This window comes from Cladosporium halotolerans (genome assembly GCF_011745625.1).
Source record: "Cladosporium halotolerans strain TM138-S3 chromosome Unknown Sca30, whole genome shotgun sequence".
Taxonomy (NCBI): domain Eukaryota; kingdom Fungi; phylum Ascomycota; class Dothideomycetes; order Cladosporiales; family Cladosporiaceae; genus Cladosporium; species Cladosporium halotolerans.
This window is the reverse complement of record NW_027191481.1, coordinates 134,948-162,652: the sequence shown is the minus strand read 5'-3', so window position 1 is coordinate 162,652 and position 27,705 is coordinate 134,948. Positions and strand designations below refer to the sequence as shown.

Here is a 27,705-nt window from a genome sequence, read left to right as displayed (position 1 = left end):
CAAAGCGGGGAAGTGCACCTCTTCAGAGCTCGGTGAACGAGCATCTTTCATGCACCCAAGCATGCGGGTCGCGTCTTACATACTATCGTGGTGTATCCTTCAAGCTCAGTGGGCATTCTGCAGCAACCATGATACCTCGAGACCTTTTCTCTATCCATCGGATTTCCAACCCAGTCCACCGGGGTCACGGCAACCGGTCCCGTCTCTGTACAACCAGCGCTATTCCGAGCAGACCTTCATAGGCACTCACGACTCCGCTGCCATTCGCACCAAAGATAACAACTGGTCCCTTTCCGGAAACCAGTATTTCAATGTCTCCACCCAATTAGCGGCAGGCGTTCGCTTACTACAAGCCCAAGGCCATCGTAACCCGGATGGTGGCGATGAAATCCATTTGTGCCACTTCAACTGCGCGCTGATGGACGGCGGGAGTCTGGATGAACATTTGGCGACAGTCAAAGCTTTTCTCGGAAGGTACGAGGATGAAGTTGTCACGCTGCTGTTCGTCAACACGGGCGTGCCGCTGCGGTCCTGGGCGAAAGCGTTCTTCGATGCTGGCTTGGACGTAATGTCGTACAGACCGTCTACCGACAAGAGAGGCGGCAACATGCGTACGGGCGACTGGCCACTGATTTCTGAAATGGTCGCAGCAAACAAGCGGCTGGTTACCTTCATCTCCTCGGGTGCAGACGAGGACCTAGTGCCCTTCATCCTGCCAGAGTTCGACTACCTATTCGAAACGAATTTTGGTATCGAGAGCCCAGATCAATATACATGCTTGCCTGCCCGACCGCAATTCCCCGGTAATTTCATTCCCGACAGACTTTCGCTGGTGAACCATTTCCTCTATGCGAAATTTCTCGGATTTAGATTCCCTAACGCTTCTTACGCGGGTACTACAAACGCTGCTGGTTTTCATGTCGGAGAGATGGGAGAACACGCGGTGAGATGTCGGGAGATGTATGGAAAGAGACCCAACTTCTTCTTGGTGGATTTTTTCAACGAGGGAGACGTTTTTGACGTTGAATGGGGCATGAACGCGTACTGAACTTGTTGCGCTGTACATATTGATTCAGTTCATATCATAGTACGGATGATTGTCATGTATTATCTTCGCACTCGCGCGTGTTCTCTGGGCCAGGTTCCCAATCCACGAGAGCATGATACTCCGAATCAGTGGCATTTTTCAGATGCTCCCTCCACAAACTTCGGGGCCACCTCCGTTGCCGGCATGCGAAAGACAACACTCCCAGGAGGGACATCCCGAACAAAATCGCCGAGAGCAGCCACACCCTAAACGTGGCGGGCTCACAAACAAAATTATTGGAATAGCGTAAGACCTTACCTTCGGCGTCCAGGGCGGCAATTCGATAGACAATAGGATCGTCCATCGATGGGAGCAGGAAAGACGACTCAAAGTCTGCTCCTTTGGTTATTGTGCGGACCTCTCCAAAGTCTTGGTCTCTGATTGACAGCTGCTGCTTGTCATTGTTCAAGTTGTGCTGCGCTTCGAGAGACCAGGACATGACTTCCGTAGCACCGTTCCAGGACACAAAGGCCCGGTCACCGTTTACACGCGCCACGGGGTCCCAATCGGCTGGAATGCCCTTCCAACTCAAAGTCTTGAACGCCCTGTAAGACTTCACTCGCTCGAAGTAAAAAAGCCAGGATGCGCCAAAATGGATCTCGCACAACAGGTCGCCATTGAGAGCATGTTCTGTAAAAGCGGCCGAGGCGCCCCATCCAATGAACACGTGGTCAGCGTGAAGAGGCTGCTCCAAGATCTGGACGTCACCCTGAGATGGCGAAGCAATCGTAGTTTGAGCTGTGTAGCTTTGTAGAAGCGTCGCCGTCCAATCTGTGAAGTTCAGTTGGATTATCATTCCCTGACTGTATGGCGCATCCCGATGCTTATGTGCGATACCATTGTCGAACAGGCTGATGATTCCTTCAGTCTCTGAAACCCAGCGCGCATCATGTTGCCACCGGAATGCTGTCGCTCCGCCCATAGATAGATCCTCAAAGTCGCTGGCAACGCCGCCGAGTGTCCATAATAGCTCACCAGTATCGCCGTTCACGCACACTACGGTGTGCAAGTGCCGCATGGATACTAGAAAATGCCCTCTTGAGTCTTTATCAACGCTGTTGATGTGAAAGTAGTCCAGCGCACCGTCCGCTACACTGCCTCCGGAGGATGTCTGAAGAGCAGGATGGCCCAGATGTTGGGACGCCCGCCACTCAAATAGAAGCTCTCCAGATGCTATATCAACTTCTTGGAACAATGCATCAACAATGTCCTCATCTGCGGAATGCGCCAAGTTGGTATCTCCAAGATCGACGTGCTTCCTCTCGTACACCGTGATGAGTGCCGTGCCTTCCGCAGTAATTTTGAACTCATGGAGATCGCCCTGCAATCCTTCTCCCACGGCCGAGATCACATACGCCAGTCGATATGAAGAGTCCAGCATGTAATAACTACCCAGACCTGATTCCTGCAATTTCTTGCCCGCCCAAAAAGTCAAGTAGTTCTGGTTGTCGTAGCGCTGGATCTTCGTATTCGCGGAAGCATCACCGTATTGGCCAGGTGCTGACCATACCAAGTTGCCTGCCATGTCCAATATTATGGGACCGCTATCGGTAACTGATTGTCCGTCAAGAGATAATAGCACCAGGCCACTGGAGCACGCATCGTCGGATTGTAGCACGTTAGCACGTGGTGATGTGAAATTTGCCGAGACATATTGTCGTGAAGGGTACGCGCCGTAAACCGCAGCGTCAAGGAGAAGACTCTCGGCAGCCGGGTAATAGTAGACCAGGAGCGGCAGAACGAGGTGCCACGATAAGACAAGGAGGATTGAAGAGGCTGTCAGGCCTACAAGAGCATTCCGAACAAGGACCAAGTTCCTAGATCTTAGTCTGTTGTCGGACTCGCCAAAAGAAGTCTTGTTGGAGGTCCAGTCCTCGGCGTGACGTCCCCTCATTGAAGTGACCAACCTCAGCTAGAGGCTCCTTCGGAATGGGCAGTGAAGAAGAGAGAACATCGGTGCCGAAGTCGAGACCACCACGCGTGCTGTCGATCCTTCACATATCCTGACTCTTGTTCTGACTCAATGGGGCTATTTGATGTTCCTAATGATGGTCGCTTGGTCCAGCAAGCGAAAATTCAAGAGCGTATTGGCTACCGACATCATAGGGGTACGCAAGAAACGAACAGGAACGCTCGAGGATTGGGAATGGAGCATGATCAGCAACGCTAGCCCGGAGACACTTACACTAGAGTGGCCTTATGCCGCTCCTCTGTCACTTTATCCGTGACTTCCAAGGCGGATGAGGATTCTGCCCAGAGACAGGGCATTGCTGTCATTGTCGATGTCATGCTTTGTGCTCTTCGCTGTTGTCGAGACTAACACTGGTACTGCGCCATGGTTGAAGCCATCCACCAACGATGGAATGCGTCGGTGTATGAGCGTTCGCGCAAACTCATGGATACAGCAGATGATCGTGATGAGATCCGCGGAGCGAGAAACCGATGTCTGTGTCCTCGGCGTCTCGCTCGCCGGCTCGCACGGCGCTTGGCACGTTGGCAGTCGTCACCTGAGCCGCTGGGCGTCAAGTTCGAGCTGCCATCAAACGACATCGCCTTGATCGCGGAAATGCCAATGTTTGCAACTCAACCGGAAGACATCCAAGGCGTTTGGACTCCTGCGAACGGCTCATCGCATGACAATGTATGTTACACACGCGATGATATGGCGATCTATGCGTAGCGTACACTTCTCACCCGACGGCATCTGCTTCCGAACCTCAATTCTGCCCCTAGCATTTCTTCTAGGGCCGCCATAAGCATTATTGATCCAACGGAAACTCCAATGGGGTCATTTGCAGTATGATGAAGCTTGCAAAAGCTGAACTGAGTGCCTGTTGCTGCTCAAAATTTGGCACTACATTCCTGAACAAGTGGTCTTTTCGGACAACCTCCACCAGATGAATGGCTCTTGGAAGCACAACAGCCGTCGGAATTTTGCTCCGGCTTGCAGAATTGCCAAGGTATTTGATCTCGACAAAGGCTTTGCACTCATCGACGGGCCGCTTACCTCGAACGGGGGCTTCGCCGGGCAAGTCTTTCTTCGCGTGGTGTTTGTGGTTGACAAGCTTGGGCGCAAGCTCGAATACCGAGCATCACCCACGGACTCCTTTAGCAGATATTTCGGGCCCCCAATTCGCAGGGGCGTCTCGGCACTTGATCATAGAACTCGGCAGTTGCCTGACTGACCACGAAGCGATAGCACCGCACTTGCAATGCAGCGAACACAGAATTTTCGCACCAATTTGGTAAATGTTAGAGGATTTCATGCACATTGTTGCTCCTTACAGTAAATGCCATCAAATAGCTACTGAAGCAGATCTGCCAGATTAGTCTTCATTACTCAGCTCATTGACAGGGAAACTAGATTCTATTATCCGCGAAGAGCGCTAGTGGCAACTTTACCACGTGCTATATCCATGTACCGGCCTGTGGCCAGCAGATCAGCGCATGGGTCTCGTCATCCAACAATTTCTTGAGAAGAAAGGCGATAGGGCTCAGCTCCGAAAATACGGGCCACTTCCAGTCGAATGCCGAGTCTTCGGCAGTGTAGAGCACGAGCCGAGAAGAAGGAAATGACAAAAGCAGCCTTCTCTGCTCCAAGGTGAACTGGAGCTCTCGTTACACAATCTTCTCTCACCATATCTGACGATTATCTTGAACATGCGGTCAGCAGGGTTTCTTCTTCCTCTTGCCCTTGGTGCTTCAGGTGCCATTCTCTATGAAGGTGCTACGATCATCTCATTCAACGAGAACGACGAGCGTGTATCAATCTTGGATGATGCTTCGATGCTCATCGATGGTGACACCATCGCTGCACTCTCCGAGGGAACGATTGACAGTGGAATTCCTGGCAACACGACCCGCGTAAATGCGACCGGCAAGATCATAAGCCCTGGATTCATCGACACCCACACGGTCAGTCTAAACACTGCTGCGCAACTACTGTTGTATTGACACCCCTACAGCATCTGTGGCAAACGGCTTTCAAGACAATTGGCTCAAACACATCCTTGGCGGACTACTTTCAGAAGTTTGGCGAGTACGGCCAATCCGCGAGCGTGTTCACACCTGAGGATCTCTATCTCGGTCAGCTCGCCGGAAGTCTTGAGCGTGTCCACGTTGGCACCACGACGGTTCTTGACCACGCTCACGCGAGCTGGTCTAGGGAGGGTACCGACAGCTGCATTAATGGATCAGCCGACAGCGGAGTGCGGACAGTCTACGCACATGCAATCCACGAGGTGGCTGGCGCTTGGTCTTGGGACGAACAGATCAGCAAGCTGCAAAGTCTGACCAAGGACGACCGCTTTCATGCCGACAATGGCCTCCTGACATTGGGTCTTGCTTACGACCGTTTCTTCGACGCACCCGCCTCCAATCTTAGCACGCTGTGGAACATCACTAAGGGCGCAAACCTGTCCGTCGTCACCACTCACCACCTTGGCGGTCCGTGGGGGTTCACGAACAGCCCGACGGCGCTGCACTCTCACGGCTGGCTGAACGATACCATCCCTGTCGTTTTCTCGCACAGCAGCTTCCTGAACTATAAGGACGCCCAGTTGCTCCGCGAGACAAATCAGTACATCTCAACAACCCCAGAGTCTGAGTTTCACTTCGGTCATAACCACCCTCACGCCAACCGTATTCAGGACCAAGCCTCTCTGGGTGTGGACTGCCACTTCACTTACAGTTCTTCAATGGTCAACCAGGCTCGCATGTGGCTACAGAATCTCAGGGCCGGTCGCTACCTCAACACCCTCGAGAAATGGGAGGTCCCCACCAACAGCCCTATGTCAGTAGAGCAAGCCTTCTATCTGATTACCCGCGCCGGCGCCCTCTCTCTTCGCCGCCCTGATCTGGGAACCATCCAAGTCGGCTCGAAGGCAGATTTCGTTGTCTACAGCACCGATTCGCCCAACATGCTCGGATGGAGCGATCCCGTCGCCGCCATCATCCTGCACGCCGACGTTGGGGACATCGAAGACGTGATCGTCAACGGTGCCTACGTCAAGCGCGCCGGCAAGCTACTGTACTCGAACTACGCTTCACTGCGTTCCCGCCTCACTGCTTCGGCCAAGAGGATCCAAAAGGTCTGGGCGGAGACCGAGTGGCCCGCACTTGAGGGCTCGCTGCAGAACGGCGAGGGCGCACCTTACGGCCCTACTGAGATCATTGATACCCTCAGGGGAAATGGTACAGGATATTAGTCACGCGGTGAACGATTGAGATGAAATGTGTAGTATAGACGTTGGATGATGTGTAATAGATCACTATATGAATCTAGTCAAGAAATTTGGAGCATGGCTGTCTTCACTGGGGTAGCATTAGGAATCTCCAAATTCTTCCCACTACTTTGAAGCTCGATTCACACAAAGCCTCAATCACAGACTTAGCTTCACTTTCAGCAGATCCTTCTGCACAATCTCAATTTTCTTCTCTACCAGCTCTCCCACATTGCTCTTCGCATTTAGCAGCCTTCCGCAAAGCCAATCCCTCTCCTTGCCCGCCCTAGTCAGCCATGTGCAAAAGGCGCCACACAGGTCGGACGAATCTGTGAGATAAGGTTTGAAGACTTCAGGTGTGGTTTCGGCTGCCATTTCACTGTTGACAGCACCAGGGTGGACAGACCAGCTCAACAATCCCTCTCCGCGGAACTGTTCGTGGACATGCTCCATGAGTTTGAGTTGAGCCAGCTTCGACACACAGTACTGCGCGTTGGCGATAGGACCACGCACTATCATCGCTGCAAAACTGGACACTGTGATGAAGTTTTTTGCGCCGTTCTCGGTTCCGAGGAGGAGTGGGATCAGGTACTTTGCGCAGAGGAAAAGACCAACGTAGTTGACATCGCTCGCTTGCTGGAAAGTCGCAGGGTCGGTCTCAGTGAGCTTCAGCACTACCGGTCCAGAGTAGCCTGAGTTGACCACCGCCACGTCGAGCCTGCCAAATCTATTTTTGACTCTGTTTCCGAGCGCGGAGACGGAATCGGCGGAAGTGATATCGCATTCGACAACCTCAATCTCGACATCGGGGTTGATCTCCTTGCATTTTGCAGCTGTGGCTTCGAGGCCTGAGGTTCTCCGAGAGGCTAATACCAAGGCCGAAGCAGATGCTTTGGCGTAAGCGTAGGCGACACCAGCTCCGATACCTCTTGATGCGCCAACTATGCAGACGACGAAGGGTTTGGGTAAGGACACCGTTGCGGGGTCGATGGACAGATGAACGTCAGTGTGAGAGTGTGAGGTAAATGTGCCTAGCCCTGCTGTGCCCCAGTCTGTTGTCATTTTGATGGCTAGAACTGGCGGTGATGGTGCTTCGTCCAAATGGTCAATGATGTACAGGCTCTCGAGGCGGTAGACAACGGCAGTCAAATAAATGGTATCGGCATTTACTTATTTCCCGGGGAAGCACCTATGATTTATATCCTCATAAATGGCATGAGCCATCTTTACTCAGCCGCATATGGTACATGGTTAGTACATAACTTAGCGTGCTGGAAAAGGCGAAGTCAGATTGCGCTTCAAGCTGATCTACAAATTCAGGCTTGTATATTCGTCGAGCGAAGGCAAGAGGAAGCATGCAGTGGCAGGCTATGGCGATGTTGTCGCGAGTAAGGACGTCTGCCGAATACGTGGTTCCTTACGTCGCTCGATGTGGGAATGCTCATCCCGCCGCCGGACGGGGAGTAGAACAAGAGGGGACGGAATTGTCCGGAATTCGAGGCTCCACTTCGCACGGGCGACACGGGTGAGACATTCGCGCCAGGGGTTCCTTGACCAATGCTCACTACCTTGTGAAGATCACAAAAGCGCTCCCAGCCAAGCCATTCGCGGCTGAGATCGTAGTGCATCATTTGTGAACAGAAGACATGTTCAATCATGCAAAGGCTCTCCAGACGGGTGGACCAAATCTTCTCCATGTCGTTGTTATCTTGGGACCGTTGCCGCCGAAGAAGGCCAATCTTAGCTACCATCTAGACGCCAATAGTTCGTGGAGCCTGTTAGCCATTTCGAGCTTCTTTTGCCGACCGTTTCATGGGCCTTGAGCATCTAGAGGTCGGCCGACTACACACCAGCATCAGCGGACGCATTTGGCATTGCTGAGCGATTCATAGTAGCCACTTACTTTCAGGCGCCTGAACGTTCAGCAGTGCGCGGCGTAGAAGCAGATAAAATGCCTGAAATCATAATATGATGTTGACTGATCCTAAGTTACAGCATCAACAACCTCGAGCCCTGTCCAACCTCACCTCCTCGGACAACACAACAGACATCCCCGCCATGCAGTATTCGACTTTGACCCCCTTCATGCTTGCCTTAGCCTCTCTCGGCCTGGCTGCGGAAAACTTCCAAGGATCCGCATGCATTACACCTTCTCAGCCTGATCGCAAGGTTGAGGCCTACCCTTCTATTCAAACTCAGTGGGGCCAATGCGGCGGCAAAGACTACGATGGTCCTACCAAGTGCTCAAACGGATGGTCTTGCAAGAAACAGAACGCTTGGTATTCACAATGTATGGAGGGGCCAGCCGACATTCAGACACTTTACGGGCAGTGCGGTGGCAAGGACTATGAAGGACCTACCAAGTGCGCGGCCCCCGCCACTTGTAAGAAGCAAGATGAATATTACTCCCAATGCCTTTCGTCCTAGAGACACAAACTGCGGGATAGAATGGATCGGTTGGACTGTCGAATCTAGAGGAATTCAGAGCCTCCGATGTATCTGGGAATCGCAGCGCTCGACGCGGCGGTCTCATGTTCCGATAATGAACAATTGCATCGAACCACATCCTCGACTTGTTGCAATTGTCATGCAAGTCAAAAGAGTGCTTGCCGCACAAGGTGAAAAGAGTCATTTGGCCAAGGTACGATACGGAATTTCACTTGGAGCAAGAGGGCTTTGAGAAATTGCTCTCTTCACGAAAGAGAAAGTCGATTTCCGCACGCGACAAGGATTTGTCTTCACGGCGATAAGAGACGGCAACACCAGTATCAATGATCACATGTTGTGAAGTTACGCTCAAACTTGATGCCAGCGTTTCTTCGCATTTTATCTGTATTTCCAGAATCTCTAAAATATACACAACAATTTATAATCTCCTCAATGGCTTTCTCCTCGCAGTTGAGCGCATCTGGTATTTGTGATCTTGAATGTATCGCGGCGGCAATCCGAACAGCCGGCGCGCATCCCGAAATTATCAACGTTAGGGCCGAAAACGGGATCCACCCTCCAACGGCCTCAAGGGGCATCAGAGGTACAGGAAGCAGATCGACACGAGCGCGAAACTGCTATAGAACACTCGATCGCCCACTGAACTGACGTCAAAGAAGATTCGTAGTCGATACAGTTACGATTCTGCGACATACTATCCTGGTGTCTCAAAGTCAGGGAGGCGAAATATGGTTCCCTTTGCCACATCAGATTTACCGCGGAGCCTAGCACTAGGCCATCGAGAAGTCGCCCCTAAGCGAAGCCTTAGTCGGTTGTCGGCCTCCTGGTGGCGTTCAAACTTCACCCAGCCGTGTCATATATACCATTTGGCATTGGTCAGGGAGCATCTTGGTAGGTCTAGATAACCCGCATCCCGAGGTCAATCTTATTAGTATATAAGGGATTGCGCCTTTCAAGTCTCAAAACGTACAGCGTCTGTACCAACCATCCGAAACCTCCGATCAACTCTCATAATGCGTTTCGACATCCTCACCCTCTGCATGCTGGCTTCAGCAGGCCTGGGCCTGGCCGCACCACCGAAGCCAGGCCATGGCAATAAGGCTGCCTGCACTCCGCCTTCTCAACCTGACCGGAAGGTTCCTGCCTACGGCCCTCCTTCTCCTCCTCAAGGTCCTCCTCATGCCGGCAAGCCGAAAGGTCCGTCGCCGCTGAAGGAGCGCGAGGAAGCCTCCGCTGCGACTCTTCCCATGCTACACCGCAAGATCACAACCCACGACGACCAGGCTCTTGGACGCGCTTTCTGATTTTTGAAACCACCATGCGGCCATTTCAGCCAGCGCCGCCCTCAGCCATCGAAAGCGATGGATTATAAGACGACTCTGAGTCCGTTTATGGCAACGTCGTGGGGACTTGGGAGGAGATGCTGCAAATCTGTTTCCTGCAAATCGACGAGAGATGACCCAAACAGGCTAGCTGATAATGCGGTCTGTCCTGATTTGCCCCCATCTGCAGTCAAGCTTTGCAGTCGCAGCTCGCAGTCTTGCACTGTTGGAGCCTCTACACACAGGACGAAGCGAAGCGAGCAACGACGGTGATCACAGCCAGATGGGGCAAAAACGACCGCCCCAAAAAGTCGATGGTTCTTCCGCATTCTTTGGTGAGAGTGGGTCGCTATGTCCCATACCTTACAGATGCGCCCAGAAACGTCTTCGGCGTGTCTCAACGGTGATTGCGATTCGGCTCATGGCTGACTGGATCCAAATCCGGTTGCGAGGTCTTCCATAGGTGGTGGGAGGAAATTGAACAGATCAGTTGTCAACACATCAAAGTCAAGTGAGGACATGGGATCGTACATCCAGGTGCCGATGTCTTGTGACGGTGCAAAAGCATTACCCTCGCTACTCGTCATCGGAGGCGGATGGCCTGAAACGTTGTTCTGCCGACTGTTGAAGTAGATGTAATCGCCTGCATTAGTCGGTGAAGCCTGTCGAGCTGATGATGGGAAGTGTATGTGCCCATGAGCGGAGAGAGGGCGTTGCGTCGGACCATCCGTGCCCTGATCTGCCACCCTAGTCAAGCCGGAATCTTGAATCTGTCGTATCGACCTCTTTGAGATCGCGTGCTCAACTGCCTTCAAAATCTGATTGACGGATTCTCTGGCGTTAATGGTGGGGACATCAGGAACCATGTCGTCCAAGCACCGCAGCGCTATGTGAATGTATTCCAGATTGTATGCATGCTTCGCAGGGTGCCACAGCGAATCGTAGAGCAGCACAGCGCAATTGCATTCGATGAAGAACCCTGTGAACCGAGACTTCTGATGTAAATAGTCAGTATCGTGTCTTGCAGCTCCTCACGGAGTACGTTAGTGCGAAGCTTCTGAAAGACGCCAATACATACCTTACACGTGTCGCTTGACGCATATTTAGAGCTCATAAAGACAAGAGAGTCTTGCGCGGCGTTCACAGCATGCCTGCAGGCCTCCCGAAGCCACATTGCTTCGAGCCTTTGCTGGTCACTGATAAATGTATCAGCCACAAGGAACGGCCGGAAATTTAATAAAACCGCATGATAGTATACTAGTAAGTGAAATTAGCATCCAGGTTGTATAGGCGGATTTGGAGAAAGTTACTGTTGCGCAGGTGAAGCGACGCTATTTCGCTATGTGTACCGTTTGGTGAGGAGGCTGTATCAGCCTGCTCCATTACGCGACGCAGCTGATCGTATGCCTTTTCTGCCATGAGATAGAGCACGCGAAGTGATTCGGACTTTTGAAGATACATTACTTCAGCATTGGCCTCAGCAACACGTGCAACTTCGCACAAGGCAATGAGGACGGGTTCATTAGCCGGAAACACGGTGGTGATGTCTTGCATTTTGAGTGCACCTTGTCTTCCCATTGCTAAAGCATGCCACCTATAGTATGTGAGCGCTGCATATCCAAAAGCAGGGCAAGATACACACCTTTCGTGAAAATAGAGGCACCACATTGTAGAGCGCCGTTTCTGGAGCGAATGATCGCTTGGATTTTTGCCAATCGCCTCCCGATTGAGTCCCATGGCAAAAGCCTTCCTCACGGCGACACCAAGGTGAAGGTATGCAGAATTGGGGCGGCCGATATTGATCTGATAATCACCAAACAGAATAGAGAGTTGAATCATGGACAATGTGACAGCTTCATCGAATGCAAAAGCTGTGACTTTTGCCTGCTCGTAAAGGAGCTCGGCTTGGTCGGTATGGTCTGTAGATAGTGCGCCGATTGCCAGCACTGCACACAGAAGAGCCTTTTGCTGGGGCCGCAGGTGAGGGTTGCCAGCTCCGGAATAGAAGCTCTGCAGCAAATCTTCGAGCTCCGGTCTAGTGAACATGGGCAGTAGATGTAAGCTCACTGACAGGAACTCGGATAGGAAGGAAAGTGCTTGCGGCAAATCTACCACCTCGCTCAATGGAACGTTTGTGATGGGATGTGACGCCGTGACCCTTCGTGGTGTGCCGAAGAAGATAGACCTTTGTACAAACATATCAAGACCTTCGCTACCCTCATGATCTTCTCGTAGCTCAGGCTGCCGCACAGCGCCGAAGTGGAGAATGCTCCTATGGAGCTGCTGAAGGAACGCGAAGTTCGAAGATGGTCCGTAGAAAAGCTGAGGGCACTCGACAGGCTCGGCTCCGTGCGTGTGGGTTGCCGTAATTCCGTGATAGACGCTCGGATTGGGTGTGTCCTGAGCGGTCTCATCATGTTCTGCATGAGGAGCCAGCTCTGCTGTGGGAGGCACCTCTTGAGCTGCCTTGGGGGTGTTCGCAGGCGTAGCAGGTTTGGCAGCCGTTTGTGCGGCGGATTTGCGGCTTCTCGCCTTCACCCGATACGCACATTGGCCTGGCTGGGAGTGGCAAGCGTTGCAGGGCTGAAGCCCATTGCACCGTGTCTTCCGCCGGCGGCATGGCTCGCAAGCCTTCGAGATCTTGTTCGCAGCGGCAGAATGATTCATTATCTTGCCTGCAAAGGAATGTTTCTGCCGAGGAGTGACGGATAAAAGAATGGATAAAGATGCGTTACCAAACTCCGTCGCAAATCCGTAGATCCGGTGCACGTGCTGCACCATCTACGATAGAGCCATGTCACGTGATTCGTCTCGAGCTTATGCGATTCTCGCTCACGGGAGCATCAAACCACATGCCGAGCAGCAACCGCCGTCAACGATACTGCCCAAAACTTCGCAGTCTCTGATCAACGTGCCTTCAGATATGCGAGGGTCGACATCATGCAGAATAATATCAGATGTGACACGTCCAAGATGCGTCCGCATCCTCTCTTCCTGGCCAGAACTGCTCGATCCGGAAAGATGACATGACCAGCCCATGATCATTACCACTGTGTGCGGCTCGAGGGTAGATTATGTTGCGCCCAGGATCTGCCGCCGAATCACACACAAGGATATCACACCGTAATGCCCTTGCCTGTCGCGTAACCCACCGTCCCATGGAGTCGGACGCCGCGAGCTTGGAAATCCGTAATTCCGCCTTGCCGCTAGCGTGCTTGACGCGATAGCACCTTGACGACCACATTCTGCCTTGAGTCTTGCTGGTCATCGGCGGTCTGTTTCGGGAAGCTTGCCAAATCCGAACAAGTTTTGCATTGTCAATTGGATTCCTTTTCCGTACGCAAAACGCAGGCTACATATACTCCGCAGGTTCGTTGAATCAATTCGTTCCTTTCTCTCACACAGACTGACGAACATGGCAGACACCACACAGAAACGTTTGACTGTCACGTTCGACGAAGTGGCGGTGGAGGTTGAAGGCCTGGGAGAAAATTATGGCTCGACCGTAGCTTCTGTGGTCGCGGACCTCATCCCCTCTTTCACCAAGAATGGCGCCAGTTCAAGAGTATGTGCAGAGTGATCGAACGGTTCAGCTCATAACTAACATTCGATTAGCGAATCCTTCAGGGTGTTTCCGGTCAAGTACGGCCAGGTGAAATGGTATGGTTGCCGCACCGACTATGCTTGATACAGTGCTAACCACAAGAATAGCTTCTAGTACTTGGTAGGCCCGGCTCAGGCACGACCAGTCTACTCAAAGTTCTCTCGAACTCGCGTAGAGAATTCAAAAATGTCACCGGCGACGTGTGGTACGGAAATGCTGGATCATGCGAGGCTGGGCAATTCCGTCATCAAATTGTGATGAACACTGAGGAGGACCTGCACTTTCCCACGCTCAAGGTAGCAGAGACCTTGGATTTTGCAACATCAGCAAAGTTACCTGGAACACGCCCAGACCATCTGGAGAAGAAGTCGGCTTACATCACAGACAAGAATCAGTCGATCCTGGATTCTCTCGGAATATCGCATACCTCGGACACTGTAGTTGGCAACGAGTTCTTGCGCGGTGTCTCCGGAGGTGAGAGGAAGCGCGTGTCTCTTGCAGAAGTCCTTGCCTCTACGGCACCACTTCAGTGCTGGGACAACCCCACACGTGGACTAGACGCCAGTAACGCTCTGGATTTTGCCAAGGTTTTGCGAAAGGCAGCAAGCACAGAGCAAAAGACAATTATCTCGACTCTATACCAGGCTGGTAACGGCATCTACGAACAGTTTGATAAGGTTTTGGTGCTCGCAGAGGGCAGACAAATCTTCTACGGAGCCACATCAGAAGCCAAGGCATATTTCGAGGACATGGGATTTGTGTGTTCTCCAGGTGCCAACATCGCCGACTTCTTGACCTCTGTCACCGTCCCAACCGAGCGCCAGATCAGGCCAGGATACGAAGCTACGGTACCGGAAAGTGCAGCCGATTTTGCTGCACGCTTCGGGCAAAGCGACGTGAGACAGCGTATGACCGCGCAAGCTACTCCGATTACTGACAACAATTTGGAGCTGGAAATACGAGACATGCAAAAAGTCAGAGGCTTGGAGAAGAATCGCTCGCTCTCTTCGTGGTTCTCTCGCAAGAAGAGTCCGTACCATGTGTCTCTCGGTCAACAGATTCTGGCATGTGCCAAACGACAATTCCAAATCATCTGGGGGGATCGCCTAACGAATATCCTCAACATCAGCTCCGCCCTTATCATGTCACTGGTCACATCCTCCCTTTTCTACAATCTTCCGAACGATAGCACTTCGATCTTTCCAAGGCCTGGAGCGCTCTTCTTCCCAATCTTGCTGTTTGGTCTCAACGCAATGTCGGAGGTTCAAGCGTCCTTCCTTGGCAGACCTATCATCTCACGACACAAGCGCCTTGCGTACACCCGTCCTTCGGCCTATGCGATTGCGAATGTCATTACTGATATTCCGCTGACGATGGTCGCGCTCAGTTTATTCGAGATCGTCTACTACTTCATGGTTGGGTTTCAACACGACGCCGGCAAATTCTTTACCCAATGGGTGCTTTTATTGGTAACCATGCTGTGCTTCTTATCATTCTTCCGTATGATTGGAGCATGGTGTCGTCACTTCGGAATAGCATCCCAAATAGCCGGCGTATGCATCATGGGCATGATGGTGTACGCGGGATATCTAATTCCAGTGCCGGAGATGCACGTTTGGTTCCGATGGATCTCATACATCGACCCCGCGAGTTACTGCTTGCAGGCATTGCTCGCCACGGAAATGGGTAACCTTGATATCGCATGTGTGGCACCACAGTACGTCCCTTTCGGACCCTCGTACACGGATGATTCCTTTAAAAGCTGCACCGTAGCTGGATCCCTGCCAGGAGCTGATAGCATCAATGGCGAGACTTACGTGAACACTCAGTATAATGCATCCACTGGAACAATCTGGCGCAACTTCGGCATCATTGTGGCTTTCTGGCTTTTCTGGGCTTTCATGACTGCCGTTGGATTTGAGCTGAATCTCTCCACGGACACTGGCTCCCGAATCCTGTTCGATCGCCGCAGTCGCCAGAAAGAGACTGCGCGAACTCAAGATCCCGAGAAGGCCGTCAGCTCTTATTCCAGCGGTAGTTCTGGACATGAGGGTACCGTTTCTGTTGGTGAAACCATCTTCACGTTCGAGAATATCGACTATTTCGTCCATCATCAGGGAAAGGAGAAACAGCTACTTCAGTCGGTGTCTGGCTACGTTTTGCCCGGCCAACTGGTTGCTTTGATGGGTAGCTCTGGAGCTGGTAAAACCACTCTCATGGATGTACTCGCGCAAAGGAAAGATAGCGGCCGCATTGAGGGTAGCATCATGGTAGGGAAAACGAAGCACCTTGTCTTACTGCTAGTATGTTTTTGAGCTAACAATGCATCTCAGGTCAACGGCAAGCCTCAGGGTATTAGCTTTCAAAGGACCACCGGTTACTGTGAGCAGAACGACGTCCACGAACCCACCGCCACCGTCCTTGAGTCACTGCTATTCTCTGCCCGCCTCCGTCAAAGCTACAGTATTCCCGACGAAGAGAAAATCGACTACGTTCATCAGATTATGGATCTCCTCGAACTCACACCTCTTCAACATGCTATCGTTGGTGGTAAGTTCAAGCATCTGCCTCATCTCAACAATCACAGCTGACATACAGATAGCTCCTGGATCTGGTCTTTCGATCGAGCAACGCAAAAGACTCACACTTGCCACTGAACTAGTCGCCAAACCAACACTGCTGTTCCTGGATGAGCCCACCTCTGGACTGGATGGGCAGTCTGCTTTCGAGATCTGCAGATTTATGCGCAAGTTAGCTGCATCTGGGCAGACCATTATTTGCACGATCCATCAACCGTCCGCAGCATTGTTTGAAGCATTCGACGTGCTCTTGCTTCTTGCCAGGGGAGGGCGGACGACTTACTTCGGTGAGACCGGAAAAGACTCATCTATCCTCCTGGACTACTTTGCCAAGAACGGCGCCGTCTGCCCTGAAGACACCAATCCGGCAGAGCATATTGTCGATGTTGTGCAAGGCCGACAAGGCGATAACATCGACTGGCCTGAATGTTGGCTCGCCTCTCCAGAATGCCAGCACATGATGAGCCGACTACAGGAGATCAACGCCATGCAGGCCAAAGAGACAAGTACCCAGCCTGACGCACCCGAGGATAATGCGGACTTCGCGACACCAATCAAGCATCAGATAGCGCTGGTCGCCAAGCGCCAGTTCATCTCTCTGTGGCGTAACCCGGACTACGTTTGGAACAAAATTGGGCTTCATGTCACGAACAGTCTCTTCGCAGGCTTCACTTTCTGGAAGATTGGAAACGGAACTTTCGACCTGCAACTACGTCTCATGTCGATCTTCAACTTTGTCTTCGTCGCACCTGGGTGTATTAACCAGTTGCAGCCCTTCTTCATTCGCAATCGAGATATTTTCGAATCGCGAGAGAAGAAGAGTAAGACTTACCACTGGCTGGCTTTTATTACAGCACAGCTCGTGTCGGAAATCCCGGTGTTGATTGTCTGCGCAACTCTCTTCTTCGCGTGCTGGTACTTCACTTCCGGTCTACCAGTAAAGGCAAGCGCTTCGGGTCAAGTGTACCTCCAGATGATACTCTACGAATTCCTATACACGTCCATTGGGCAGGCTATCGCTGCTTACAGCCCGAACGCATACTTCGCTGCACTGGCCAACCCCGTCATCATCGGAGCCGCGCTTATCAACTTTTGCGGCGTCGTAGTCCCGTACGCGCAGATTCAGGCCTTCTGGCGCTACTGGATGTACTACTTGGATCCATTCACGTACCTCATCGGCGGTCTCCTCGAGCCAGTTGTGTGGGACGTGGACATACAATGCAAACCGAACGAGCTCACACGAATTCCTTTACCCTCTGGAACCACCTGTGGGGAATACATGGCCGATTTCCTGAGCTCCAACGCAGGCTACATTGTAGATGCAAGCAACAGCACAATGTGCGAGTACTGCGAATACACTACTGGTGCCGATTATTTGAAGACGATGAATATCAACGAGAAATATTATGGTTGGAGGGATGTCGGTATCACGGCACTATTTTGCATTTCCAGCTATGCATTGGTGTTCCTCATGATGAAGCTGCGCAGCAAGGCCACAAAGACAGCAGGCTGAGTTTGATACAAGGTCTGGACTAAACATGCTATTGCACGCATGTTAGGGCAGGCCATAGAGACGCTGGGTTTGAAGTCCTGCCGAGGAGGGTTTCATTAAGACATGGTTTGGCGCACGGAGAGACATGCCCCGTGAAGATTGTTCCCACGAGGAGAAAGTTTGTACTATATAATCACATGGTCTATAATTGCACGTCAGCGAATTTTGCCCTATCCTCTGCTCGACTCCAAAACATTGGGCATCTTGGCTTTAAGTTTCGGTTTGATTGAAATCCCCGCCAAGCGGTCTTGTCAAGTCGGGGCGTATTTGGCCGAAACGCTCGACTTCCACTGAACTTCCACCTATCCTTGTACAAGCCTGTGCGCTACTTGCGACTAGATATGCAGCGTGACATGACGATCCCTCTTGGGAGGGCGAACCGAGTTTCGAATGAAATAATTGCCACCGAGCGTGGTAGCCCTGGGGCGTGGCATTGTCACGACCGGGGAGGGCTGAAGTACGTATGGCGTTCTCACGAAGCATATGTAACATGAGAAGGCGCCGACCTTGAGAGTCAGGTCATCCTCTCTTCCATCAAGATACTGCTCAAATCTTCTGCAGCATGACTCGTCTCTCCTTTCTTGCCTCCGTCCTGGCATTTGCCTCTTCCGTCTATGCACAATGCGGCTCTGGCAGCCCTGACGCTGTCGTCGACGGTTCAGTAAATTCTTTCACCGCCACGAAAGGCTCTCAGCAGCTCTACTCTGGGTCAAACTATCGCACGGCCATCCAGACCGCCCTCGATTCCATTTCATCGGGTCAGCGCGTCTCTGTCCTCGCCTCCGGTTCCATCGGTGCGACCACCATCGACATTTCCAGCGGCAAGACTTTTGAGGGATGCGGCACCATAGATGTCGGTTACAACAGCGGTCGTGGCGCTATCCGTGCTATTGACCAAAGCGGTGTCAGCATCCCATACCTCAAGATGACCGGAAGCCCTTACTTCGGCCTTCAGTTCTCGGGAGTCAGCGACCTCACTCTGGGTCAAATCGAGATGGATCTGAGCGATGGTCTCGGCATCCGCTTCGACCGCGACGGTGCGCCCAACTCAAACGTGGAAATGGACAGCATTACAGTCACGGGCGCTGGCTCGCACGCTGTGGAAATTTGGAACATCGATGGCCTGACCATCAACGAAGTCATTGCCCAAGATGTCGGAGAGTGTGGCCTGCTCATCCAGAACACAATCAATGCACAAGTCGGTCTCGTTGATGGCACAAATGTCGCAACTGGCGTCGGCTATGCGACTCTGCGCTTCGCGAACCGCAACGGAAGATACGCTGACGGCAGCTATCCTGACAACATAAACGTTGACCGAGTCGTGTCCCGTGGCGGTGGACGTGGCATTTTCTGTGTCTCCGAATCCGGCGGCGCCGTGATTGGCGCTATCGACTTGCAGGACAACGGGAACAACGCCATCCTGATCGAGAACTGCTACAATGTCAACATCAAGTCTGGCACTGTCCAGGGTGGCGGAGAAGTCCGCATTGCGGCACGATCGGAATTTGAGAACACGCGCGATATCTCCCTGTCTCTGGAGGTCAACGACAACACTGTCCGTGAAAGCCCGTGCGGAGAGAACATGACCTTCGACATCACTGGCAATGCTGCCTTGAACATTTGCTAAGTGTAATCAGACTTAACTGTTTGCCAACGGACAAGGCAGAATGACCTTGAGAGTACATAACACAATACCGGACAACGGTTTCAAAGGAATAGTGCATACAAGGTTCAAGGTTTGCGTCCCACATCTGTTTATAGGAAGCCGTACCGCTTCGATCTCCATGTGCCTTTGTGTTCAACCTCAACTGTGACACAAGTTATCCGCCAGTTCCATCGCACACATCAGTCTGATGCTGCCTTTACAGGCTTTGTCTTCACGCCTCTCTTCCAAGATGGAGGGCCCACACAAAAAGCAAAAAACATACAACAGGCGGGATTCCCAGATGGTCACCCACTCTAGTACTAGTCGCCCGGTTCAGTGCTTATGTATGGCAGAGCGGACGGGATGCCCAGTTTTCACTGACCTGTGGTCGTATGTATTTCTCAAGCGTCTTTTACTGTATATGACCTTTATGGTTGAGCCAAGTTGATTTGCCATGCAGCTTCAGATAGCTCCTGTGCTCTTCTTGCTCAGAGCTTCTTGGACATGAGTGCTGTCGTCCCAGAGCAGGAGCAAAATCCAGAGCAGCTTATCTGTGATCACTTCAACCTCGAAAGAGAAGTCTCGGAGGGATGGATTCAAAACACCGCCAGCGACGAAGGCCTCCCATTCACTGACGGCGGCGTGGGCGGATGCGCAGACGCGAGAGAGTCGAAGAGGTGATGGCGATGGATGTCCCGAGTCTCCGTTTTGGCGCGTAGGCGAATGACATCGAGTCAGGCTAATTCAACGACTGATAGATCTCCACTCGCGTTACATTTGTCTTCTGTGCGATCACGAGATCCGCTTGGACCCGCTGCGCCCGCATGGAGACGAGCGCGCGGAGAGCGCCATTCGAGAAAATGCCACGAGATTATGTGATGCCGGGAAGATGGAGTGACATCAGAGCTGTAGCAATTCGGCGATAAGCCAAGAGGCCAAACTTTTACGCTATTGACCACGACAAGATGAGTACGTCAGCCAGCATCCCCAGGTGGTCCGAGAAGAGCCGCGATGCGGCCGCATGACCGAAGCCGTTTGAACGAGGAGAGGACGGAGCTTGACGCCGGCATGTGGTAGATCAGGCTCCCACCCCTGCCCTGCATGCGACGCCGCTGAAAGATCTTTCAGCAAAATTTCAGACCATGGCAAACAACAATTGTTTGCATCCATAAGTATTTTGTGGCAAGAGCTCTTCGCGTCTCAACAAGTGGAGCGATGATGTCGTTCGGATGATTAGCCCGGGGGCAAACGCCACCCGAAGACGCTTGACCCAATCAAGGGACGGCCCGCACCTTAATAATGGTTGAGTTCCAACTCTTTCTTACGGTTGCACTTGGCGACCGTCACAAGCGTCGGAGGAAGACGCGAAGCCGCGTCGATTGGCAAACTCTCGCCGCTGAGTCTGCGAATGTGCAAGCGAGCCCTAAGTATTGACTCTTCTCTACCAGCTGCCGATACCGCCGTCTCCTTGCGTTGTGCGGGAGATACTCCGGCTTTTGACGTTTGACTCGGAGATTGATGTTTCCAGAAGACAACAGGAGATAACCCATATCCACTGGAGTTTGCTTCCTTCAGGGCCCAATGGAGAGACCCAGTCAAACCCCAGCGATTTCCCCGAAGAACCCACGCTGCCAGCGAAAGGAGCCCCGGACGATAAGTCTCACATTTGTCAGGTACCGCGAATTGCGTGCGCGACAACAATTCGGCGTTGCAGCGAGGTCCACGGTGCCGTGGCAGGCATCGACGATGGGTGAAGTCGACTTTGTTGCCGAGTCCGTCCTAGTGTTGCTGCTTAATTCGAGCAAGCCATATCTTTGGCTCTCTTGGGCGGAGTCTTGACCGTCCGAGATCCACACGCTTGGCAGATCGGGTCTGGTGGATTTGACGTGTGGATCCCAGCGAACGTTCAGCGTCGATGCTGATTCAAATGAACGATCTGCTCAAAACCTTCGTCACACCCCGAGCAGTGTCCCTGCCCACATTGCCGAAGGGTGATGATCTCGCGAACCACATGCCTGCTAGGCGTTTGCTCGGGTCATGCGCGGCTTTGGGTAAACCCCATCTCTCCGGAAGAGACCCAACAAAAATTGCTGGGCGCCGTGAGATGGATGTACCACGCGCCATGGCGAGGAGGGTGCGTCCACCCGTACGCCCACATCCCATCGCCCGACGTCATGCTGTGGATCTGGCCGTTGAAGTGCTAATAATCACGCTCTATCTCCATGGGTGATTTGCCTTTCTCCATCCGTTCTCCTTCTCCATCCCCATACTGTCAACATGGCGAACGACCAGCAGGCAACCGCCACGCCGGACGTGAGCGACTCGGACGACAAGACGGTCTCCCCTCCAAACGAGACCAACGAGAATACCGAAAAGTCGAACGTGCGCCCCGATGGCAAGCGCGAATTGACGGAAGATGAGGCGTATGAGATTCTCGCCTACAACTGGCCAACATGGAAGAAATGGATGTACCTCTCCTCGGTTGCGCTCATTCAAATCGCGATGAACTACAACACCTCGGTTTATCCGAACGCGGTCACGCCGCTTGTGGAGGAGTTTGGTATCTCTCAGCAGGGTGCTCGTACTGGTCAGATGATCTATCTGGTCTTCTACTCATTCGGTTGCGAGCTTTGGGCTCCTTGGAGTGAGGAGTTTGGACGTTGGCCCATTCTCCAGCTCTCCGAAACGCTCATCAACATCTTCATTCTCCCTGCAGCTCTTGCCAACAGCTTCAGTGGTATTCTTGCTGGTCGTGCACTGGTATGTTTGACCGGATATGCTTCTGACGCGTCACGTGCTAATCGATTTAACAGAGTGGTCTTTCCACCGCTGGTGGCAGTGTCACACTTGGTCTCATCGCAGACTTGTACGAACCGGAAGACCAGCAGTGGCCTCTTGCTTTCATCGTTCTTGCATCCTGCATCGGCACTAGTATCGGTGGTGTGATTGGTGGACCTATTGAGCGATGTAAGCCACCATTACCATATCATCACATCTTCCCAATGCTGACAATATTGTTCAGTCCTCCACTGGCGTTGGAACTTCTGGATCCAACTGATCTTCAACGGTGGCGCTCAAGCCATTCACTTTTTCATGCCTGAAAGCCGTGCGACAATCCTTCTGGACAAGGAGGCCAAGAGGAGACGCAAGGCTGGCGAGGATCCCAATGTATATGGTCCGAACGAGCTCAAGAAGCCGCGTATCTCTGTCAAGGAGATCGGCACGATTTGGATGCGTCCATGGATCATGTTGCTCACCGAGCCCATCGTCCTCTGCCTTTCCCTCCTCTCCGGTTTCTCCGACGCCCTCATTTTCACGTTCCTCGAGAGCTTCAAGCCGGTGTATCAGCAGTGGGGATTCGGTATCCTCGCCATCGCTTGGGCCTTCATTCCCATCAACGCGGCCTACTTCATCGCCTACTTCTCGTACTATCCATGGTTCTGGCGGGATGAACACCACAGGAAGAAGAATGGCAGGAACTCGATGATTCCGGAACGTCGCCTCAAGTGGCTCCTTTGGACAGCTCCGCTTGAGCCCATCGGTCTGTTCTGCTTCGCATGGACTACCCAAGGACCTGCGATCAACCACTGGATCGCCCCGATGATCTTCTCCGCCCTTATCGGCATTGCCAACTACACGATCTACTTCTCATCGGTCGATTACATGGTCGCATCTTACGGTGTCTACGCCGCTTCCGCGACAGGTGGCAACGCATGGGCGCGTGATTTCTTCGCCGGTATCTCCGCTATGTACGCTGCACCTCTGTACCACAACATCGGCCATTTCCCCAACCCGGCCGTCAACAACGCGACGACAATCCTCGGCGCTTTGTCTTGCGTCATTGTCATTCCCATCTACATCTTCTACTGGTTTGGCCCACAGATCAGAGACCGCTCCAAGTTCGCGAAGGAGCTTGCCAGCGAAAGAGAGAAGACTGGTGGCCGCCGTATCTCCAAGACATCGGCTACGCCCGAGCATCTTATGGAGGAAAATGTTTAGGGTCTCAGCCCTCGGTAGTAATGGTGGATATGGCAAGGATAGCATGATACCCTATCGCCGGAAGTGAGTAATCTTCGGCTTTCGTACATCAAAACTTTTGTACCAGCGCTTTTCGGCACGTATACACAATAGATCCAAGATGTTCAACGTCTCGAAATTGACTGTCCTACAACCAACGATTTTGATGTACAGTGCCTACCCTTTTCCGTCCCAAAAATGTCAGACAATGTCAGCTTCAAGATAAGGGCGGGTGAACATGATCCTTCAGGAAACGTCGCAGGTCTGAAGGTGCTCCGGCCGAAGCCGCAGATTGCACAGCACTCTTATTGCACACCACAGTTAAAATCCCACGACCAGCTGCACGAGTATGATAGTGCTTTGTCTGACGGTAGCAAGGATTGCTGACATGGATTTAGATCCGTCGCACCTACCCATGCGCTATTGTTCCTCTCGCTTCTGGTCCTCAGTCGACGGTAAACCAAGAGATAGCATCATTCCAAACTCGCTCCCAGCCAAAAAAGAAGATTTCCCCTGAGAGAGTCGTGGGTCGCATGGCACAAGGCTTTGAGTTCACAAGCATCTCATAAGATATAAGGTAAAGTGACGTACTACCCTCACCTACAAACCACCGAGAAACATTTTGTCCACAGAGAGAGTCATGGACCACATGCCAAAGGCTTTGGCAAAATCAGCCGTAGATTTACAAATGTCCTTGTGAGAAGGGCCGCGAATGCTCGTATAGTACATTCACGTCAGTGCTCATGGATATGGCGGAGATCCGAAACCACTGAGCGTTTGGTGGGGCTCAATTGGTCTTGTGTACAACACCACGCCTGCATGTGAGAGGAATATGCGGAAGTCGCGTGAATTCCTGGATTCGCAAACGAGATTAGAGAGATATCGAAACTCTTCGGCAGAAAGATCGGCGCTCAGAAGCCGAGCTGCACATATTCTCCGTCTTGTCCTGACAGAATCCTTGTCTCTCCGTCATCCAGCAACTCCGAGACCCCACTTCTCCGCAGGCTGACATGTGCGAACGGGCAGCTTCGAGCTCACGACTGGGCACGCAGACCGCATCCCAAGTGTTCGCCATGGCCTGCATGACAGCCCTTCTATCATACCCCTCACATCTCCTCTCTTTCAAGCCGAGTCTGAAACCCATTCGGCTGCGGCGCCCTCCTTGAACTCTCTGTAATCCCCAACTCAACTCCCCCATCGCCTATCAATTGAATCAGCCCAATCCTCCCAACGATGGCAACCACAAACCCAGCTAACCTTCCTGGGGCTCCAGTCAACCCGTCCGAAGCCCAGGGAGCCCAAATACCCCTCCAGTCATTCAGCCTACCAGACTTCCCTCCGGCCGCCCGCGGCCTCAAAGCCCTCACCCTCACCTGCGACATCATAGTCGACGAGTACCAGACCCTCCTCTCGCAACCCTACTCGATTCCCGATTCGATCCCCTTCGCAATCGAATCCCTCACTCTCGAGCTCTTCAGCCTCGGCTACCCACCAGGCTTCCTCAACCGGCTCGCCGAGCGCCTGCCCAACCTCAAGAGCGTTGTCATCTACAGCCAGCTACTGGGCGGAATCAGCAAAGAGAGTGCTGAAGATGCCGCGGCCTTCTTCAGAAAACTTCCCAACCTCCGCGCCCTACACCTGCTCGACGTCTTCGCGAAGCCCGGCTTCTTCGCGCAGATCGCGCCCTGGTTGAAATACGATGCCTCCGATGACCCCGGCCGCGCGCGCCGCGGCCTGATGTTCCTCGAGGTCAACTACACCTTCCGACACGAGGATGAGGATTTCATGGCGCAGATTCCGGCGTCGGAGCTGGCGGCGCTGATCGGGCCGGGGCTCATCAGCTGCTCGTTCAATATTTCCGCGCCGGAGGACGCGAGCGAGGATGAGCAGGATCCGAGCAATATTGCGCAGGCGGCGAGCAAAGAAGGTGTCATGGCGTTCAACAAGACGCTGTCGGCGAGTGTGGTGGAGGCTCTGACGGCGGATGAGTGCAGGCCGCGGGGTCTGAGGGCGCTGAACTCGACGCTGTTCACGTTCACGCTGGAGCAGTTTCAAAAGGTGCTCGGCGTGCAGAAGAACGTGATGGTGTTGAACGCCACGCTGGAGGCAGAGCCGGGTGAGGCATGCAAGAAGGAGCTGCTTAGGGGGTTGGAAGGGTGTGCGCAGCTCGAGCAGGTCGAGATTGTGGCCAACCCGAGCCTGCAATTCTTCATGGAGGTATGTGGATTCATGACATTGGCGCATCGTGATTTCAAGCTCATGATTACTTCAGGTCCAAAACCCACGGTCAGGCGTTGTTGGGAAGACTTTCCCTTCGGCTGCTGACATGGATGCTCTGTCAAGCAAATGCGATAAACTGTCTTCATTGAAGGCTAACGTGCTACGTACTACGAGCTTTGGCACTGTCTCATGGGAAAGGAAAAACGGGAAGTGGTCCGGTGGTGTCAAAGAAGGAATAGCAAAGACCACATAGCTCAACGCGGAAAGGCCACGTGCGAAGAAGCTCACTCAGACATCGCCTCTCCATCTAGTCAAATATGTCGTCCACAATACGACTTGTCCAGGGGCGATCATAGTATTCGCAGGGATCCTCCTCAACCCTGCCGCCTTTTCCAAATGAAGTCTCCTTTGGATCGAGTGCCATCCGGCTCGCTCTTGCTGTTTCGTACCCGACTTTCTTCTGCTCGAATCGCCTGAAGTCTGCACCGTTCAAGCAGGACTCCAGGTCCCACATTTTCATATGCAAATTTTCCTCGGCGCGAGCGTCTCGAAACTCTCCTTCTCCGTCCTCTTCGAAATATGAAAAGTATGCGGTCTCCTCAAGCAGCCATTTGACACGATTCACCAGACTTGGCCCCTGCCAGACTTCGTGAAGCTCGTAGATCGAATCCCGGAAGTCGGACGGATTTAATTCTTCCACCATCGATACGAAGGCATGAGCTTCTTTGCGCAGGTGATGCAAATGCTTGACTGTGTTGAAGGTCTGCGTCTTCGGTCCTTGCATCTGAGTCTTGATGTCCAGGGACAATGCATCGTCTACATCTCCAGTGAAAACCACGTTCCTGAAGCCGCTTAGACGGCGAAGAGGGTAGAGGAGGATGTCCATGAAATGCTCCGCGTCCTCGGCTTCAGTCAAAGGGTCGTAGAGATGATTCGTGACGTGGATGCGAAGCGTCTTCAGACTATGACCCTCCAGAAGAAACGAAGCGATGTTCAAGAGGCAGCCTTGGAGGAACTCGAATCCTCGTGCCATTTCGCCATGGCCATGAGCACCAATGGTCAGTTGCAAATGCTGTATTCTGCGAAACCAATCTGGCAAGCAGTACATGCCAGCGTAGAAACCCTCACGTCTCGCCATTAAGGCATCGCCGAACTCTGTGTTGTGGATCTTGGCAGAGCGAACCGGGTCGGACAGGAAAAAGATCTTGGACTCGACCGTGTTGTCTGCGTAGAGGATGTCCTTGGCCTCCTTGTACACCTGTTTGCTGACTTGCAGAATCGCAATGTCACAACGACGAGCCAAGCAAATGCATTGGTGATCGGACCCGCACTCCACACACATGCGGCAGCAACAGTAGCCGAAGGTTAAAAGCTCACTATAGACGATATTCCTCATCTCCGGTGGCAAGTCGAGAAAGCGGAACTTCTTGTTCCGATCGGCTTGTTCCAGAACGCGAATGTAGAAGTATTTGAGAGTAAGGCCTTCCCGGTACGGGTCGCACAGTCCGCGCTCTCTGACATACTGGCGGAGCTCGAAGACTGATGCGGCATCGTACAAGCGTCGTTCACTAGACGTCGGTTGACGGCCAGGCTCGCTTGTTGTGTAAGAGCTCTCGTTCTGTAGCCACTGGAGCACACCATCTTCGTCAAACTGCATCAGCCTGTTCTTCCGTTCCTGTGCTTTGTCCAATTCATCGACGGAGTTGCCATCAGAATCGTAGTCTGACTCGCGGAAAGTGTAATGGCTCATGTCATCGTCGTCGCTCTCATTGTCATTGCTGCTCTCATCATTATCCTCAGCACCTTGGTCTGCATCGGGATCTCGGTTGGCTTGCACTGTGTTTTGTGGGTTGGTGCCAGGAGAAGCTTGCACTGTTGGCATGATTGCGTTGTTGTTGGTGGTGGTGGTGTTGTTCGAAGCTTGATCGCTGGTGTTTGTTTGTTCGACTGGCATGATAGCAGCCGTGGCAACAATTGGCTGGGCCTGGTGAGCAAGTGCCAGTGGCATG

At 52.6% G+C, this 27,705-nt stretch overlaps 11 protein-coding genes across 11 annotated transcripts; 8 read left to right on the top strand and 3 right to left on the bottom strand.

The window, feature by feature from the left end:
• Positions 1–418: 418 nt before the first annotated feature.
• Positions 419–1,048, top strand: WHR41_07389 (uncharacterized protein; the record flags this gene model as incomplete). The annotated part of the gene is made up of 1 exon (XM_069375994.1): positions 419–1,048. One exon carries the CDS (start codon positions 419–421, stop codon positions 1,046–1,048), a length of 630 nt encoding a protein of 209 aa, XP_069227066.1.
• A 52-nt stretch (positions 1,049–1,100) lies between these two features.
• WHR41_07388 (uncharacterized protein) lies at positions 1,101–2,981 on the bottom strand (the record flags this gene model as incomplete). The annotated part of the gene is made up of 1 exon (XM_069375993.1): positions 1,101–2,981. One exon carries the CDS (start codon positions 2,979–2,981, stop codon positions 1,101–1,103), a length of 1,881 nt encoding a protein of 626 aa, XP_069227065.1.
• Positions 2,982–4,747: 1,766 nt separating this feature from the next.
• WHR41_07387 (uncharacterized protein) lies at positions 4,748–6,294 on the top strand (the record flags this gene model as incomplete). Its single annotated transcript, XM_069375992.1, has 2 exons — positions 4,748–5,002; positions 5,053–6,294. 2 exons carry the CDS (start codon positions 4,748–4,750, stop codon positions 6,292–6,294), a joined length of 1,497 nt encoding a protein of 498 aa, XP_069227074.1.
• Positions 6,295–6,468: 174 nt separating this feature from the next.
• WHR41_07386 (uncharacterized protein) lies at positions 6,469–7,371 on the bottom strand (the record flags this gene model as incomplete). Its single annotated transcript, XM_069375991.1, has 1 exon — positions 6,469–7,371. The coding sequence occupies one exon, from the start codon at positions 7,369–7,371 to the stop codon at positions 6,469–6,471; it is 903 nt and encodes a 300-aa protein (XP_069227073.1).
• Positions 7,372–8,367: 996 nt separating this feature from the next.
• Positions 8,368–8,736, top strand: WHR41_07385 (uncharacterized protein; the record flags this gene model as incomplete). The annotated part of the gene is made up of 1 exon (XM_069375990.1): positions 8,368–8,736. One exon carries the CDS (start codon positions 8,368–8,370, stop codon positions 8,734–8,736), a length of 369 nt encoding a protein of 122 aa, XP_069227072.1.
• A 1,034-nt stretch (positions 8,737–9,770) lies between these two features.
• Positions 9,771–10,061, top strand: WHR41_07384 (uncharacterized protein; the record flags this gene model as incomplete). The annotated part of the gene is made up of 1 exon (XM_069375989.1): positions 9,771–10,061. One exon carries the CDS (start codon positions 9,771–9,773, stop codon positions 10,059–10,061), a length of 291 nt encoding a protein of 96 aa, XP_069227071.1.
• A 3,433-nt stretch (positions 10,062–13,494) lies between these two features.
• On the top strand, positions 13,495–17,775 carry WHR41_07383 (uncharacterized protein; the record flags this gene model as incomplete). Its single annotated transcript, XM_069375988.1, has 5 exons — positions 13,495–13,644; positions 13,695–13,739; positions 13,791–15,953; positions 16,017–16,233; positions 16,286–17,775. The coding sequence occupies 5 exons, from the start codon at positions 13,495–13,497 to the stop codon at positions 17,773–17,775; spliced, it is 4,065 nt and encodes a 1,354-aa protein (XP_069227070.1).
• Positions 17,776–18,376: 601 nt separating this feature from the next.
• Positions 18,377–19,441, top strand: WHR41_07382 (uncharacterized protein; the record flags this gene model as incomplete). The annotated part of the gene is made up of 1 exon (XM_069375987.1): positions 18,377–19,441. The coding sequence occupies one exon, from the start codon at positions 18,377–18,379 to the stop codon at positions 19,439–19,441; it is 1,065 nt and encodes a 354-aa protein (XP_069227069.1).
• A 2,295-nt stretch (positions 19,442–21,736) lies between these two features.
• WHR41_07381 (uncharacterized protein) lies at positions 21,737–23,458 on the top strand (the record flags this gene model as incomplete). The annotated part of the gene is made up of 3 exons (XM_069375986.1): positions 21,737–22,219; positions 22,273–22,426; positions 22,482–23,458. The coding sequence occupies 3 exons, from the start codon at positions 21,737–21,739 to the stop codon at positions 23,456–23,458; spliced, it is 1,614 nt and encodes a 537-aa protein (XP_069227068.1).
• Positions 23,459–24,451: 993 nt separating this feature from the next.
• WHR41_07380 (uncharacterized protein) lies at positions 24,452–26,127 on the top strand. Its single transcript, XM_069375985.1, has 2 exons — positions 24,452–25,693; positions 25,749–26,127. The coding sequence occupies exons 1-2, from the start codon at positions 24,710–24,712 to the stop codon at positions 25,947–25,949; spliced, it is 1,185 nt and encodes a 394-aa protein (XP_069227067.1). The 5' UTR covers positions 24,452–24,709; the 3' UTR covers positions 25,950–26,127.
• Positions 26,004–27,578, bottom strand: WHR41_07379 (uncharacterized protein; the record flags this gene model as incomplete). The annotated part of the gene is made up of 1 exon (XM_069375984.1): positions 26,004–27,578. The coding sequence occupies one exon, from the start codon at positions 27,576–27,578 to the stop codon at positions 26,004–26,006; it is 1,575 nt and encodes a 524-aa protein (XP_069227044.1).
• Between the last annotated feature and the right edge of the window lie 127 nt (positions 27,579–27,705).